Consider the following 18,264-nt stretch of genomic DNA (forward strand, 5'->3'; position numbering starts at 1 on the left):
GGAAGAAGATGAAGGATACCATAATGTAAAATGGACAATGACCATCTAAATGGGGGTGTTTGTCATTGATGTGAAATATCCCTGGAGTTGCCATGATGTAAGTGATCATGGAATCTTTCCATGTATTAAGGTAAGACAGAGGTTGATTCTAAATTTTCAATAGTTATATCACTTGATTTGTAAGAAGAACACAATGACAGTTCACTGCAATATTGATGTATCTTTCTAATATCAACACAAGTCATGAACAGTACTTGACAATGTTGAAATAAAGACAGCTTCTGTGATAACCTAGAAATGTATTAGAAACCCTTCCTGGAAAAGGCATGTGATTAGTGTATATCATGTTTACTAAGTGTTTCCTAGGCTTTGTTTTATAAGCAATAAAAATCACAATCTTTACATCATTAAAAAAAAAAAAAGAAGAAAAATGTGTAATCACTTCTTGAAATCCGGATGCGTATCAGAATTATCTTGATTTTTTTTGAAAAATACAAATGCTCAGGTATTGCCTTTTTTCTCCAGAGCTCCAGATGTTTTTAATGAGCAGACATATTTAGAAACAACTGGACTATAGGATCTTTTACTTTTATCTAGTTTCACTTTTTTCTATTTCATATTCAGTACTCCCATTTAATTTAGTTTATGTTCTCCAACTTCTCCATCTCTTTTTTTTTTTTTGATGTTTTTTCTCAAGACTTTATCAAGCACAGTAGAAAAGCTTTTGTATACATATGTATAATACATATATTTTAGAAAACTTATGAATTTTTGCCTAACTAAAAAAAAATATGACATTTTGATTCCACTTATTTGACTTAGTATGAATAGAATGCTAGATTTCTAACTAAAATATAGACATGCAACAAGCAACAAAGGTTTACTGTATAGCATAGTGAACTACAGTCAATATCTTGTAATAACCTATGATGGAAAATAATTTCAAAAATAATATATGTATTTGTATAACTGAATCACCATGCTGTGCACCTGAAACATTTTAAGTCAACTATACTTCAATAAAATATACATATGTATTTTTAAAAGGATGATAAATCTTGTGACATCAGGAAATTAGGCTGGGTGCCTTATGAACAATACCTATATATTATTACCCTTAGAAACAGTGATTGGTATGGAACTAACAGGGTCAGATGACCAGAGGTTCACTGGGCTGCACTTAATGGAACTCAGTGAATTTGTGGTACTAATTTACAATCTTGGCTTCACCAGGATGAACAGGAAGATGCATCCTGGGATTCCCATGGACTCAAGGTCATATGTAACACCTTAGAGACGATTCCAGTCAATCTATCATTTGTATGAGTCTGATGGGCCAAGAGATCTGTCTTCCACTAGAATGACCATTTAGCAGCTATTTTTGTGCCTTCAGAAGGATTGGGGAATGTAATGGGCCATATCAAAGCCTTAAGATTCACTCCACAGGCTTTAAATGATAGTAACCAGGCTATTAGCCTATTGAATTCTGACGTGTCTATGACGAGAAAAGTGGTGCTACAAAACCACATTGCCTTTTAGATCCTTAGAGCATCTCAGGGAAGGGACCTGTGCCATAATTCAGATTGAATGCTGTGTTTTCATACCTGATGATTATAATGCTTCACTATATAATTAGTGAACCATATGAAAAGCCAGATTTCTGCCTTAACTGACCAACTCCCTAGTCTTGATAACCTCTTCAAAAACTGGCTTGGTGTGGGAAGTTCTTGGCTTAAATATTTACTTATAATTCTATTAATGCTATTAGCTATATTGTTTGTAATTTGCTTATTTTACAAGATTATCACTTCTTGTATAACCAAATGTGACTGAGCCTCCAACAAAAATAATGATGACTAGGTGACTTGAAGCAGTTGGTCAAATACATAATTTTGTATCCAATCAATGATTTTAATAGTGTACTGTAGATATGGGAAGATGCAGTAAGAGGGAATTTTTTTCCTGGACCGTAACAGATTAGAAGCTATGTGGTCCAAAGATCTTTAATTATTGTTAATAAGACCTAATCCAATAAAAGCACATTGAGAGGCCTATTAGCAAAGTCTTCACCAGACCTAGGAATGAGCTTTCCTAGCACCTTGGGAAGAAATGGTCATGAAATGCCTCCCAAAGCATGGTCAAATTTATGACCATGATGGGCCCCTGTCAACTTCATAAATTTGAAATGGCAAATACTTGCCATCTACCTCTACAAGGATTAAATCATGTGCTGCTGACCTTCAACACCCCTGTGTAGGGAGTTCAGGGTCAAGAACAGAAATGAGACACTCTGCTCTGGAAATAACTGGTAGAATAGGCCTTCAGATAGTTATTTTCAGGAGTTGATTTTATGAGCCCAATTCTTACATCTCATATCTAGAAAAACACTAAATTCCTTCCTGGTGACTTTTACTCCTCCTGACTAGCAGAAATCTTAAGCAAAAATAAGTGCTTAACTGCATGAATTCCTCCTTCATCAAAATCATATATACTGATCTCCTACCTCTTCAGAGCAGTTTCTCAGAGATATCTGAAATGCTGTCTCCTGGGCTATAGCCTAGTCCTCATTTTGTCCCAAATAAAACTTAGCCTGTAACTCTCAAGTTGTGCTTTTTAGTTAGCACTACTTTGGTATAAAGCATTATTTTAAACTTACAGCAACTGAGAAATAGCAGATGTAGGACAAGCTCTCTATTCTCCCTATATGTACCTAAAAGGAGGACATGCATTTCCCTATGTGAAGGTGCTCCCCATCTTCTTTCCCATATCATTATCACTGGAGGAAAATAACCATTATCCCTGGAGCCAAAATAATCATTATCACTGACACTGAGATGAGTCTGTACAAACAAATCTTAAGTAACCCTTAACCTCCATGAGCTTTCCCATGTACTAACCTTACAATATATAAGGTAATTTACCACCTATAGAATTTACCACCTATAGAAGCCCAAATCTCTTTGGCTTTGTTTTGTCACTTCACAAGTTTATTACCTTCTGTTCAAATAGTATACAAGCTCCCAGGGCTAAGCACCTCTTTGGGTTTCACTTCCTTTCCTTTACATGTATGTCAAACTAAAATATTAACATCAAGTAAAATTTGTATCACTTTCTGCTGTTAATCTGCCTTTCATCAGTTTAATTTGCAGGCTCCAAGCACTAAAACGTAAGAGAGTACAGGAAAAAATTTTCCTCTCTTACACTATCTTTTACTACTATTTATTTCCTGTGGTTATTATTTTTATCTCACAGTTCCTCAACAGTGACCCAGAGATGCTCTGGGCTGGGTTTTTTGTTGTGAGGATTGTTCTGTGCATGTAGGCTGTTTAGCAGAATCCTTGCCTTCTACTCACCAGATGCAGTAGCACAGGTGTGACAGCTAAAAATATCTCCAGACAGTGCCAAATTTCCCCTGGGAAGCAAAATTATCCAAGGTTGAGACCTATAGGTCTGCAGATTATCTACTAGTACCTCCATGGTGGAAGCTATACTATGGAGCACCACAGCACGTATCTTTCCAATTCCTGAGGCATGTTGGTAGCCTGAAACTGACCAGTGTGGGAGTATTTACATTATAGGTGATGACAAACACTACAAATTAGGGCTTGATTTATTGTTTTTTTGTTGGTTGTCTAGAGTAAAGCTAATTCATTTGAAAATGTTAATGCAGACTAATTCCGTATGTCACCATTACACTATGAATACCACAAAACAGTGATGAAATATCTTACAGTATTTAAAATTATTATCTGATTCAGAAATCAGTTGCATTATTGAGGAATAATAAAGTTACATTTCAAGAACAAAAAGTGCTCAACTGGGGAGGGTCAAGTAAATTGAGAATAAAGAATTAGATTTGGTCAAATAAAGTTGCTTATTGGAATAGCAAGTAAGCAAGCTTGAAATGTGTTAAGAAGTGGGAAAGTTGAGAAAGTGAATATTCAAACAATTCTTTGAGTGCTGAAAGGGAAAAGAGATAGGAATATTTAGCTGGAAGGCAGGAAAGGCTGGATTCAAGAGTTTTTTTTAATATATGGGAGATACCAAGGCACAATAAGATGCTGTTTTGTATGAAAGGTAAAGTCTTTTGTAGGTTTGAAAGGACAAGGTCCAGAGAAGAAAAGGAAGTAGGGGCAGTTGCTGGCCTCAGATAAAAAACAATATATATGTTCATTATGAAGTGCCAAATAGATTAATCAATGTGAAAATACCTCAGAAATTCTTATATACTAAGTACTATCAAGCCACTGTTCAGGTCATGATGGTTTTACTATATTCAGGTTCCACTTGCAAATTCAGAGTTAAGATTTTTATCTAACCCCAATCACAAATTTCTATTATAGGAGATCAAGGTTCCGCTGATCTATTTAGGCTCAAGAGAAAAACCTTACAAGGTAAATCTTTGAAGTCTAAGTTCCATTTACTTATTTAAAAAGTTTGAAAACAGCATTCAAATTAACTTGCTGAGATCAGAACCTATACTTCCCGTTTTGTTTTCCTACTATTTTATTGAATAAACAAATGTAAAAAAAAAAAAATGTGCTTCGTGATCTTTGTCAGTTTTGTAATTTCACTTTTCCTTTTTTCCTGTGGCCCTTTATACAAAGAGCGGAAGAGGTAAGACAACTAATAGCCTCGTCGTTAAAAACGATTTAAAGATGGAAAACCATTTAACGGATCGAACAGGAAAAAATTCTAGGAAACAACGTGAGGTAGGTTAACAAGTACTTCCCGCCAGGCCTGAAGGTGGACGAGACAGTATCTCTGCACGGTGAGGGGGGCCCAGCGAGCAGGAGGAATACGCAGTGAGCTCTGGTCAACCACAGCGAGGCGAGTTCACCACAGGCGAGGGAACGCAGGGCAAGGGGTTAGTCCTGGGCAAGATCGTACGCGAAACGCTGGACGCCCAATGGGTCTCGGGGAAAGGAAACGTCACTAAGGGGGCCGATGGGGCGCGGACCTCAAGGACACGGGGCGTTCAGCACACTGAACCAGAGGAGCCTCAGACCCAGTCGTCACAGACGCAAGCCGAAGGGAAGCAGTACCGGCTGAGGCGGACGGGACACCCTTTTCCCTTCACCTGCCTATCGCCGCCGAGTGGGGCTCCGCGGGTGTCTTCCCTAACGCCGCAGACGGAAATGACGTAGCCCAGTTCCTCTTTGTTCGGCTTGGCCCGGCCCTGTTAGTCCCGCCTCCCGGCCCCGCCCCTCGGCTCCCAGCTGTTGCGCCTGTTTCTTCAACGTGAGCGTGAAAGGGCTTGGACCTGTTAGAAGCTCTCCGGCGATTGTAAAATGCGCAGAGGCAGAGGGTTAGGGACAGCAGGAAAGCCGAAGGGACATTCTGCGAAGTTGGGCTCAACATTTTATAACACCCGGTTACTTCAACCAAGGACTTGAAAGATATTGGAGAAATGTGGTGAAAGCCTTTCTACTGACTGAATTTCAGTTCAGTCGCTCAGCTGTGTCCGACTCTCTGCGACCCCATGGAGTGCAGCACGCCAGGCCCCTTTCCATCACCAACGGCCAGAGTTTACTCAAACTCATGTTCATTGAGTCCGTGATGCCATCGAACCATCTCATCCTCTGCCATCCCTTTCTCCTGCCTTCAATCTTTCCCAGCATCAGGGTCTTTTCAAATGAGTCAGTTCTTTGCATCGGGTGGTCAAAGTATTGGGAGTTTCAGGTTCAGCATCAGTCCTTCCAGTGAATATTCAGGACTGATTTCCTTTAGGATGGACTGTTTGGATCTCTTTGCAGGCCAAGGGACTCTCAAGAGTCTTCTCCAACACCACAGTTCAAAAGCATCATTTCTTCCGCACTCAGCCTTCTTTACAGTCCAACTCTCACATTCATACATGACTACTGGAAAAACCATAGCTTTGACTAGACGGACCTTTGTTGGCAAAGTAATGTCTCTGCTTTTTCATAAGCTGTCTAGGTTGGTCATAACTTTTCTTCCAAGGAGCAAGCGTCTTTTAATTTCAAGGCTGCAATCACCAGCTGCAGTGATTTTGGAGCCCCCCAAAATAAATGACTGAATTTATTCTTTTGTAAGTAAAAGAACGACTCTTCTAGCACCTTGACAGATCCTCTGCAGGATCAAAGAGTAAGGGACACTTGACAGCAGTCCAGTGCTATTTCTAAATTTAAGTTCTTTAGCTAAACCAATTTTTAACTGAACATAGATGATCTCGTCAATGAATTCCTAAGTAAATTTAAATTATACACATGCTGCCGATCTAAACCAAGTTTGCTTTGCTTGCATTTCAAATGTTTCACTCTTGGCAGTATTTTAGTTTGTCATTTATTGCAATTTCAGATATCTTGTTTGGGAACTGCCCAGTTCTGCTATTTTCCTCTTGTGCTCATGCACATAATAGCATTAATTTGTAATTAATTGTTGGAAGGTTAACATCCAAGGGAATAAACAGCTGAAGAAAATGTTCCCTATATAATATGGAATTATACAGAAGAAATTCCCTGTAGGCTAATTCATTGACACCTTGACTTTCCAGAGTTCTTTAAAACCATTATTGCAAATCAGAATAAACAGATGTGAGCTTTAGTTCCCTTTCATGTAGTTACTTGATGCATTAATACACAGTAGCTATGAATAATAAACTGTAAAGATACAGTCATGGAAACATTAGGTATAATTGTGCTTTTTGTTTATTTTACTTTAAAAATAAGTCCCACATATTTTTAATAAAGTGCCAGTCAATTATGATTACTATTTGAGCATGTATTATTTTACCATTAACCTGATCTAGAAGAATTCAGTAAATCCTTAGTAATAGGCTCAGACCTTTTTCTATTGCTCTAATATATGTAAAGGGCTTCCCAGGTGGCACTAGTAGAAAGGAACCCACATGCCAATGCAGAACAAGAGACCAGAGTTCAATCCCTGGGTGTGGAAGGTCCCCTGGGAGAGGGCATGACAATCCACTTCAGTATTCCTGCCTGGAGAAGCACACGGCAGAGGAGTTTGGCGGGGCTACAGTCCATGGGGTCACAAAGATTCAGAAACCGCTGAAGTGATTTAGCACACATGCAATATATGTAAAAATATCTGAACTTTTTTAAAAGAAAAAGTTTATTTAGTCACAAAGGATTATTAAGACTTAAAACCATCAGTTTTTCTATTGATTTATTTATAGGCACCTGCTTAAATCTAGGAACAGATAATTAGGAAACGGAACTCAGAGGAACTTCTGGGTGGTTTTACAAACTTTCCTTCCTTCTCTCTGTTTCCCATATCCCTCCTTATTCCCCTCTCTTCCCCCCCCCCTTTTTATTATTATACAACAGTTATTATTACATTAATGAAATGAATATTTTTGCTTTCTAGTTAGAAGGCAAAGATTTATAAGCCAAGTAAAGACAAGAGATAAGGAAAAAAACTGAATTAATCTAAGAGAAGAATATTTTGTGCAGAGGTAGAGTCACAATTACACGCTATTTCTTTCCTCTACTACTTAGACACTGGAACAAACCTCAACAGTGGACAAGCCTGCCCGCTCATGTTAGCATGGAGTCTTTTAAAAATCCCTAATATAGTAGAAAAACCACAATGTCACACATGAGGAGTGGGTGTGGATCAAAGTCACAGTCTTGCAGTGGCCTAAAAGAAGCCAGAGGGGATTAGCCTGTGAAAAATGAAATCAAGATACCTAAATTAAAAAGAATTAGGAGACCAGTAGGGGGAGCCCTCACACCCATCCCAGTAGTAGAGCCCAACTGGAAGAAGAAAGAATCCTCTTCTTTTCTGGCAAGGACTCAGCCAATGAAAGGTCATGGACTCTTGGTTTACTACAGCCCTCCCAACTTTCTTTTCCTCTCTATAAAAGCATTCTCCTTTCCTTACCCTTTGGGGACTTGCATGTGCCTCACTATGTTTGCATGCCTGGTTTGTAGATCTCTCCTGATGCTGAATAAACCCATCCTTGCTGGAGAAATATCTGGAAGTCTATTGTGTAAGGGCATCAGCAGTTTGAAGAGGCTGGGAGATAGGAATGGGCACTGTTAGCTGATTCTTTGGACAGAGATCTGTCTTCCTCATCCCCATGACTCATTGAGAATTGCCCTGTTGCTTTTTCTTTTAAAAATTCAATCAATTTATCCAGGTCTTGCCTTATAGGTATCCTTTAAAATGAAATGGTAGTCGTTAAATATAGCATTTTCCTGGGTTCTATGAGTTATTTTAGAGAATTACTGAACCTGAGGGGTATCATGGGCACCTCTGAATTTGCAGCCAGTTGGTCAGAAGTGTGGGTAGCCTAGGAAACTAACTTGTGCCTGGTGTCTGTAAAGACAGTCTTGTGGAACAACGAGCCCTAAACCTGTAGGATCTGATGCTAATCTGGGTGGTTAGCATCAAACTGTATTGAAGTACATCCAGTTGGGGGTGAAACAAAACAGGTAGCTCATGAAAATATTTCTTCTTTCCTAACTCTCTTTCCTCACTTCTGGCAGTCATAACTCCCTCTACATAAGTTGCCCCTACCCTTCCTGTGCACACTTCCAGGATGTGCAATTTCTTTCCATAGAATAAACAAACTCCAGTTGTTTTTTTTTCCCTGTGTTTAAGAAATGTTGCAGTGTTGCTTATCAGAGTTTATTGTGGCTTCCTCTTCCAAATAGCTCTATAGAGAGAACTTGTCTTAAAAAAGAAAATTTTGATCTCAGTAACTGGAATGGTTCCACGAGAGGTTGGCATAGGTTAGGGGCAGCAGTAGTTGGGATAGGATAAACTCTGGTTCTGTGCATAGAAGATCTGGTTCTGTTCATAGAAGAGGGATTTTTACTGTCTGGTTAATTTTTTCTCAACTATTGGAAGTCAAACATAACTCACCACCACAAGGATGATTTCATACCCCTCTAAATAAGAAACTGGTATTTCTTCTTTCCTTGGCCTTATGTCAGGAGAGAATGTTTCCTCTCTCTGCCTGCTATGGACTGAAAGTTTGCCAGTACCCAACCCCACAAATTAATATGTTGAAACCCTCATCCCTTATGTAATGGTATTTGGAGACAGCCTTTGAGAGGTAATTAGGTCATGAGGGTGGAGTCCCCTGTGATGCAATTAGTACTCTTATAAGAGAGACAGGAGAGAGTTGCTTCCTCTCTCTTTGCTTTCTGCCATGTGAGGATACAATGAGAAGGTATCAGTCTGCAAACCAGGAAATGGGCTCTCACCAGACTTCAGTATGCTGGCACTTTGATTTTGGACTGACTGCCTCCAGAACTATGAGAAATAAATATTTTCTGTCAAAGCCACCCAGTCTATTGTAAACTTTTTATAATGGTAGCATGAACTAAGACACTACACTTACTATATTTTCACCTGAAATAACAGAAAATAATGGTGTCAAGCCCAAATATATTTTCCCTCAATATTAATTTCTACTTACTAGGGATTTAGTGTTAGTGATAAAAGTTTTAATTCATTCATTCATGAAGACATAATAGAATGAAAACTAGACCAACCCAGTTACAGAAATACCAAAACTATAGGTGGTTCAATCCTCTTTCTTAAAAAACAAAACTTATCTTTTTCAAATTTCTTTAGAAAGTGTACTTTATTTAAAAAGTGTAAATAATATATTCCATGATACAAAATTCTAGGCATAGTACATTTTAAAATAGCACAAAGGAAATATAAATATTCATTTTATCTTCTTATATATATATCTTTTATGCATTTATTTTCTTTTCCTAGGTTTGTATTTTTCATTATTGTCCAATCTGATTCATACTTACAGTAAAAACATTTTAAATATCATAGACAGGTTTAAGGCAAAAGTAAAAATTTCCTTCTCTCCATTCCCTCCTCAGATATTGGTGAATATCCTTTCAACCATGTGGATACATTTTGTTTTTTACATATATGGTGTCACATTATACATGTTGTTCTGTAACTTTTTTCACTGAACACTGTCATGAAAAGCTTTCATGATAGTGCATTTAGAGCTAATTCATTCTTTTTAATGGTTAAACTGTATTCCTTGATGTATAGATATCTATTTAGCCAGCTCCCTCATGATGACTAGTATGTTTCCAACATTTTATTGGGGTTTCTCTGGTGGTTCAAATGGTAAAGAATCCACCTGTAATGCAGGAGACCTGGGTTTGATCCCTGGGTTGGGAAGATGCCCTGGAGAAGGGAATGGCCACCCACTCCAGTATTCTTGCCTGTAACAAAATGTTGATAGCTTATTTTTGATAAATGTAGTTATTATATTAGCTTACATACAAGCCATGGGGTCACAAAGAGTTGGACACAACTGAGCAACTAACACTTTCAAATATCCTCACACCCGTCTCCTCCACAGGATTTAGTCACTGTGCAGCTTGCCCTTTATTTTATACTTATGCACTTGTGCTTTTGAGCAACTGGTGTGTATTAGTGTTTTCCATGAACAGATGCTATAGGTGCTTAGTTGTATCCGACTCTTTGCGACTCCATGGACTGTAGCCTGCCAGGCTCCTCTGTCCATGGGATTTTCCAGGCAAGAATACGGGAGTGGGTCACCATTTTGTCCTCCAGGGGATCTTCCTGACCCAGGGAAAAAACCCACATCTCCTGCATCTTCTGTATTGCTGGCGGATTCTTTATACTGCTGAACACCAGGGAAGCCTTGGTTTTGATTACACCATTACAAAATGTGCTTTTGCTTTCATCTAGTTTAAAAAAAAATTCTGTGTTCCTATTCAGTAAAGAATAAATATGGCTCATTTAAAGTGGTCACACTGTTTTCCAGGTTAAGTAAATATTTCAATTAGAAGAGTAAATATTTTTGAATTGGGAGTGTGGATATTTCCTGTTTGGGGAGTGTGTTCTTTGATGAACTGAGTTTCAGATTGGTGATATTACAAGGAGTGTGTAATGAATTTCTGGACTGTAAGTCTTAAGACTACACCCTGTCCTAAAAGGCAAAGTAAATTTCCAAAGATTTTATCTTAGTAATATAGCACAGTGAAATACAGAAGGGGTACAGTGAAGAATAGATGCTTACTTTTGTCATTAGTTTATTAGTGAATCCCAAGATATCAGGCTTCCTGGAGCTTGTTGCAGAGGTATTCAAGCATCCCTTTTAAAGATTAAAAAGAATTAAAGATCCCTAACTGGCTACAGTTATCATTTATTCAAATATATAGATAATGAAGATACCCATAGGATGCTCTCGTCTATTTTAATAAATTGGGTTGTCCTTGATGGGTGTCCAACTCAGATCGACTGGGAATTATTAGCTTAAGGCACTGTCTCTGCTTAATTTTTTCTTGGACCTTGAGTAAAGCTTAGTTAAAAGGATATGAATGAGCTTTAAAATAATTTCCCTCCACAGTATCCAAGCTACCTTTAATAACAGAGTCATTCTCATCTTCCTTAATTATTCATAACAGATCTTCCAAGAGGAATCTTGCTATTACTCAATACCAAAAGCAGCTTGTAGCGCCCTGCAAAAATGTATTTTCTTCATAACTGGAAGGGGAAGAGGGAAAGTGAACAAGGGATAGAAACAAACCAATAAATACAATGTAAATAGTTTCATAGAAAGTTATTTATATTTTGGCAAGCCTCTCTATCTACTATGATCCCCAAGTTTTTCTTTTTAGAGAAACTATGATGATGATAATAGCAGTTTTTACTGAAAAGATATTGATATACTAAGATACTTGGTAATACTTACTCTAATATTGCCCTGTCCATCCACATAGCATGAAAGCATCAAGAGAAGCAGTCCCCTGCATCCAGGCTTCCAGGCTGTCTCCACAGTCTTCACAGCTTAGATTCCATCGGTATACTGCCAGGAAAGTTCTTGCTGGCACACATAGGAGTGTGAATCTGGACTAACTTAAAGCTCTTGTCTTAAAGGCCTTTTCCTGTGGCATTGGCACAAAGATGCACTATCATCTGGCTGAGGAATAAGTTCCATTCCATCACGTATTTCAGGTTGGCTCAACTGGCGTTCAGCGTATTTCTGGAATGTGGAAAGATTAGTCCAAACTTCATTCCACTGAATCATCCCCACTCATGCTATTGTTTCTAGTTGCTGTGTTATCTTCAGAGTAAAACCAAAGGTCTGATTTATTTCACTCCTAAAGTGACATTTTAACTTTAGTTATGATAGGCACTAGTGTGCTATTTCATAATCTTACAAGGAACCCCAATCCACTATTTTATGCAAAGGTAAGAACCGTCTTGGAAAGGGACATCAAACAAAGTGTCCCTATTTGAACAACAGCACTTCTTGAATTCATCCTCCACATGTTAATAAATAATTAACTTGGCTGAATATTCAAATCAGTGAACAAAGATGATAAGCATCTCAAAGTAAAGTTTGTGGTTTTTATACATCCTTCCCTTTAGGCCTGTAGTCAGACACGTTTTGCAAATGGTGATGGGACTGTGAAATGTCCCTCCACTTTGGCCACTGACTGGAATATCCCTTTGCATCGGATTTTTCAGTTCTGTGGTCCCTCAGTATGCACGGTTCCATGTCCTCTGACTGTGAAGTACTGCAGTGTGCAAGTATGTGCTCAGGTGTGTCTGACTCTTGTGACCCCGTGGACTGTAGCCCACCAAGCTCCTCTGTCCATGGAATTCTCCAGGCAAGAATACTGGAGCAGGTTGCCATTTCCTTCTCCAGGGGATCTTTCTGATCCAGGGATCAAACCCACGTCTCTTGCAACTCCTACATTGGCAGACGGATTCTTTACCACTGAGATACAAGGGAAGCCTCAGTACTGCAATATTTACTACTAAAAAAAAAACCCCACACATAAATGGACCTGCATGGTTCAAACCCATTTTGTTCAAGGGTCAACTGTACTTTTCATGTTTGTTTTATACAACAAATTAAATATTTGCTTTCCACCCTGTACTGACGGCAAAAGCATGAATCCTAATTAGTAAGGAGAATGAAGAGGTGGATATTTTGAGCAGAAAGAGATGTTAATGACCTCTAGTCCAACCCTCCTATTTTCCATATGAGGAAAGATGTTCTCTGAGGCTCAGAGCTTTTAATCTATATTTGTAAGGTCTCTATAAGTATTGCTCTTCTTAAAACTGAATGGAGATAAAAATGTGGTGGCCACAAAGGGACTTAGTACTATCTTTCTATAGCTTGGTGCCTCAGTGTAGCCAGAGTTCCACAGGCTGACTCTTGAGCCCCTTCAGGAAGCAAGGACTCAGGCCATTTTTTGGTCTGAGGACATTCAACCAAGCAGGATGGATCCTCTGAACTGACCTGTAGTACCCTGTAATAGTAGCAGTAAAGCCGGTGTGGCTGTAGCAGATCCCTAGCAGTCAGTTGTCCTTCTTTTGCAATCTTCTTGGCTTCTTCATCATTTTCCTGAAAAGTTTAAAAAGAAACAATGAATGAAAATTACTCCTGCAACCCACAAAGAGAGCTAAGTGGGAGGTAGGAGAGATGTAGGGTTGAATGTGAACATCATGGGAGAGACGACACGTGATGAAAATATGACTTCAGAATGAGGCTATGGAAACAGACAAAGTACTTTCCTAGACATCTCTGCTATATATGGAAATAATCATGCGTGGTTTGGATCTTCCCAGTGCAACAATCCACATACAGCCCCTATTGTGACTGTCCTGGTACTTTCCAAGTTACTTAGGGAATCTGGGGCTCATCATCTGTTCCCTCAATCTAACTCTCTCTGCTTAATGTTAAAATACAAACTAGAATAGAATGAATTAGTTTTTATGCTATAACATCTTATTTAAATATTTAGTTTGAATCAAAAAGTTGTTCTAAAAGGGTACCCATGAAAGACTATGTTATTGTTGTAATAAAAAATTCAGTTATTAGTACTTACTAGCTATTCCTTCAATACCAGGAATAGTCAAATTCCTAATTATACTTTTATAAAATATCTAATATTATATGATGCTGCTCTCAGGAAAAGCCATTTGCAAGCAATTCTGACTCTTTATAAAGGGTCACACAAATATTCTGCATCAGGTATCCAGTTGTTTCCATAGCCATGTTGCTTCTCAGAAACAGAATAAAGATTTACAGTGGAAGGGTAAATTTTATAATTTCACAATAAAATACAAGAGCTTTTTAGTATTCTTCCTTTAAAAAAAAGAATTCTTATTTTATGGAAAGCTTATGATTCTTGGGATGTTGTATAGCATGAATTCGTTATAAATTTGTTATCCCATGAAAACCATACAAAAAGATACATGCATCCCAATGTTCACTGCAGCACTATTTTTAACAGCCAAGACAGGGAGGCAACCTATGTGTCCACTGACAGATAAATGGATAAAGAAGATGTAGTACATATACACAATGGAATATTACTCAGCCATAAAAAGTAGGAAATAATGCCATTTGCAGCAACATGAATGGACATAGAGAGTGTCAATACTGAGTGAAGTAAGACAGAGAAAGACAAATATATGAGAGCACTTATGTGTGGAATCTAAAAAAAAAAATGATACAAATGAATCTATTTGCAAAATAGAAATAGAGTCACAGATAGAGAAAACAAATTATGGTTCCCAAGGGGGAAAGGGGAGGGATAAGTTGGGAGATTAGGATTGACATATATGCACTATTAAATATAAAATACACAACTAACAAGGACCTACTGTAGCACACAGGGGACTCTGCTCAGTCCTCTGTGATGACCTATATGAGAACAGAATCTAAAAAAGAGTGGAGATGTGTGTATGTAGAACTGATTCACTTTGCGGTTCAGCAGAAACTAACAACACTGTCAATCAACTTTATTCCAATAAAAATTAATTTAAAAACTTGTGCCCTTTTTTATAACTGGGGAAAACAATTTTAAATTAAAACTGCTTTAATTTAAAGCAATTAAACCATAATTGCTTTAAATATTTTCTTGTGCATAAAGCACTTTAACCCTGGTCTTTTTAATCTGTAATTTGCATTTGGTGTGTGTGCATGAATAGTGATCCTTTAGAAAAACCTATATTCTATGTAACACTGTACTTCAAATCTTCTAAAAATCCTCAAACATACTCATAGTGGGCATTCAAAATGGTCCTGATGTTGATTTCAGGGAAACAAAAATTTCACAAAATAACATTTCATTTGCCTAAATGATGTCAAATTGTGTTATGATGAAACTTGTGTAACTAAATAATACTGGTGAATTTGTTATGACCTAAATAAATTAAAATTATGGAAAGCATACCTTGGCCCATTCAACTTTCTCTAGTAGATCACTAAGATTTCTTTTAATTGGAATATAATGTTTCCACGGCTTCAGTGCCATATAGAAATGTTCATAATATGGTGAGTCCTGCTTCAGAACCAAACTGTCACCAAGCATGAGATATGGATATCTATAAGCAGCCACGGTCCCATCCACATTCACTTGATACTTGTACTAAAAGATTAAAACAAACACAGAAGTTTTAGCAGTCATTTGCTTCAGTTCTGCTTCTGGTTAACACTGTAATATTAAATATAAAGAAATTATTTTCCAACTTAATATTTATAAGCTTTCCATTTTATTTTGTAACACACATCTTCTCTTTGTATTAAAATCATAAGCAGCATTTGTCAGGTCAATTTTGAGAAACATAACATATTTAAAGATAAGGTGATAAATAATTTTAGGAAGTGGGAATGCTATGTCTATGTAATGGGGAATTCAGATTTCTGTAACCAGGTAAGAAAACTATTTCCAAAGCTCTATGTTTATTAAAGCTTAATATTGATAATAATTTACACTTTTATTTATACATTATTTCATTTGCTCCTTACACCCACATAAGTATGAAAAGGGAAGGCATTATCTCAAAGTTCGGTTTTAGAGCTGAGGAAACAGAAACCTGGAGGAGACTAAGGACTAGTGTGATGCCAGCAACACAGTACATATACTGTTCACATGTTTGCTGGATTAATAAATTTTGATTTACATTTTAAAATCATTTTTCATTTAATTATAATAATGTGAAGCAGATATTATCAGCTCCTTTTTTATAAATGATAAAACTCATTTCAGAGATCTTTATGAACCTCTGTTGTATGAGCCCAAATCCCATGCTCTCTTCATTATATCACCTTGAGAGGAAGAGGACATACAGATTTGGTAATCAATTTTTTCTTAAATAATTGGCACCACGGGTAATCAAAGTACCAAGATTTTGTCACAGCCAGTTAGTTTTTGTCACATTGTTCACATCTCTATCTCGTCTGCAGCTCATATGCGGTGCTCTGAAGGAGCTGGGCGGGCTCACATATGTTAGAGGCGAGAGGTGCTATCGAGATGACAGCCCCAAAGTTAGTAGCAGAGGCAGGACTACAGATGGGACTTGAACATCATTTTACTAGCATGAAATTCACACTTTTTATTTATAAGATCATTTTATGCAACAGACATTTATATTCCCAGTTTATTTAAAAAATACAAAAAAGAGAAAAACATGGAAATATACCAAAATCCTAAGTTAATATTTTGAGTACTAAACACAGTTCTGAGCTATTTGTAGACAAAGTTAACAACAACAACAAAGGAAAAAGAAACCGCATGAGTTTTGTAATTCCCTGTGTCTGAAAAGAAAGTGTGTGATAAAATCATAGAAATCTGCCCAACCCCAGCTATTTGTTTGACTTTTAACACAAGTTCATCACTTTGTATCTCTCCAGAAAGACCTAAGCGCATACCTTAAAGAAGTCAAAGAAACCTATCAATTTAGCTTTTCCGAGCTCCTTTTCTTTCTCTTGGAAGAAGAAATATCCTGTGATTCCTGCATCTAGCAGCTGTGGGTTTTCCTTGGACAGCTGCACCAACTGGAGCCTCTCCTCTCGGCTATCTCTACCTCTGAAGAAAGCTTTCTCTGTTTTGTTGATCCAGGAAGGTCCTAGATGTTTGAGACCATAAAAAAATACTCATGTGAATTTGACATTTTTATATTCTGGTAAGTATATCATCTTTAATCTACCTTTGTTATTTAAGATGCTAAAGCTCTTTCACTATCAACACATCTTCTAAAGTAAGTGTAACCTCCGAAAAATACGCTCTAATTTTCATCCTTTTGTGTGCTAATGAGAGCTCCCTCAAAAGGTTGAGTTCCTGTTGTATGACTTTAGGAATTATCCAAAGCAATGCTGGATCAAGTTCAAAGCAAAACGAGATTCTGTGACTTGGTTCACTCACCAAGGCATTAGTTTCTTCCATCTTTTGTGCTTCACACACACACACACAGCCAAGACTGTCATTCTTAGAGCGACTATAACAAACTACACAATTAAGTAACACCCACACAACTTTAATTCTTAGGTCACTCAGAATTTCGAGCACATCAATTTGAATACACTGAAGAATTTTTTTAATATGCTGTTAAATGAAAATATACATGTATAACTAAACTATGTATATTTATTTATATTCTCTCTTTCCTGGGAGGGAAATAATCAGGAAGAATTAATTTAGATCTCTTTCTATCATTCTAAAAAGAAGTCATTAGTTAACACTTCTCAGTGTTCTAAGGGAGAAATCATAAACCACAGAAACTAGGGGGGTGGTCAACCTCTTTACTATTTTAGCACACTTTTCAGGAATTTACCGATATCAAATAAAAAGTAGGTCAGTTTTCATTTCCCATTATCTTTAGAGACTTTACAAGGAGTCTCTAATCTCGTCTACAGAATAACTCCATTTGAACTGCTCTAAATAGAAATGAAGCCTTGTAAAGATAGGCAGTGTTTTTTTCTACTCAGGGAGTTCAGTTTAATAAAATGGTGTGTATTACCATAAACCTAAGGCCATTAAATAGGAGTGAAGGAATTCAGATTGTAAAGGATCAAGAGTCACACAAACAGGGAAGAGAATTTCTTACTGGCCGTTGTAACATCCAAATTATATCAGTTCTCTTACATATGAATATAACTTTATATTTTTCAGAATTCTCCCTCATTTCATCCAGCAATATCAAGGCACTGGAGTCACCATTAAGTGAAAGTTTTACCAAATACGTATTTTTACGGGACTTCTCTGGTGGTCCAGTGGTTAAGGATCCAGCTCACAATGCAGGGGAGGCAGGTTTGATCCCTGGCTGGGGAACTAAGGTCTCGTGTGCCACGGAGCAACTTAGGCCACACACAACTACTGAGCTTGCACACCACAACTAGAGGGTCTGAGTGGCAACAAAAAGTCCTGAACGACGCAGTGAAGATCCCCCATGTTGCAACTAAGACCCAATGCAGCCAAATAAATAAATAATACAATTTTAAAAAGAAAATGAATAAAAACTTTTTAA

General features: G+C 37.5%; 2 protein-coding genes across 14 annotated transcripts in view; both read right to left on the reverse strand.

The window, feature by feature from the left end:
* The window catches only part of C11H11orf65 (chromosome 11 C11orf65 homolog), a 96,765-nt gene extending 91,645 nt beyond the window's left edge, over positions 1-5,120 (reverse strand). For 5 of the 10 annotated variants that reach the window (XM_043482953.1, XM_043482950.1, XM_043482947.1 and 2 more), the window contains exon 1: positions 4,961-5,110. The gene's annotated coding sequence lies outside the window, so the exon portion shown is untranslated. Of the gene's footprint in view, positions 1-4,960 lie in introns of all 10 variants that reach the window. The other 5 variants (XM_043482954.1, XM_043482951.1, XM_043482946.1 and 2 more) reach the window with 3 other exon arrangements.
* Positions 5,121-9,558: 4,438 nt separating this feature from the next.
* POGLUT3 (protein O-glucosyltransferase 3) overlaps positions 9,559-18,264 on the reverse strand; it is a 31,517-nt gene continuing 22,811 nt past the window's right edge. For 3 of the 4 annotated variants that reach the window (XM_043482940.1, XM_043482942.1, XM_043482943.1), the window contains 4 exons: positions 16,670-16,866; positions 15,192-15,386; positions 13,250-13,354; positions 9,559-11,980 (listed from right to left, as the gene is read on the reverse strand). In XM_043482940.1, the coding sequence (XP_043338875.1) occupies positions 11,855-11,980; positions 13,250-13,354; positions 15,192-15,386; positions 16,670-16,866 (623 nt within the window). In that variant the 3' untranslated portion in view covers positions 9,559-11,854. Of the gene's footprint in view, positions 12,099-13,249; positions 13,355-15,191; positions 15,387-16,669; positions 16,867-18,264 lie in introns of all 4 variants that reach the window. The other variant, XM_043482941.1, reaches the window with a different exon arrangement.

The sequence above is a fragment of the Cervus canadensis genome, chromosome 11 (genome assembly GCF_019320065.1).
Source record: "Cervus canadensis isolate Bull #8, Minnesota chromosome 11, ASM1932006v1, whole genome shotgun sequence".
NCBI lineage: Eukaryota > Metazoa > Chordata > Mammalia > Artiodactyla > Cervidae > Cervus > Cervus canadensis.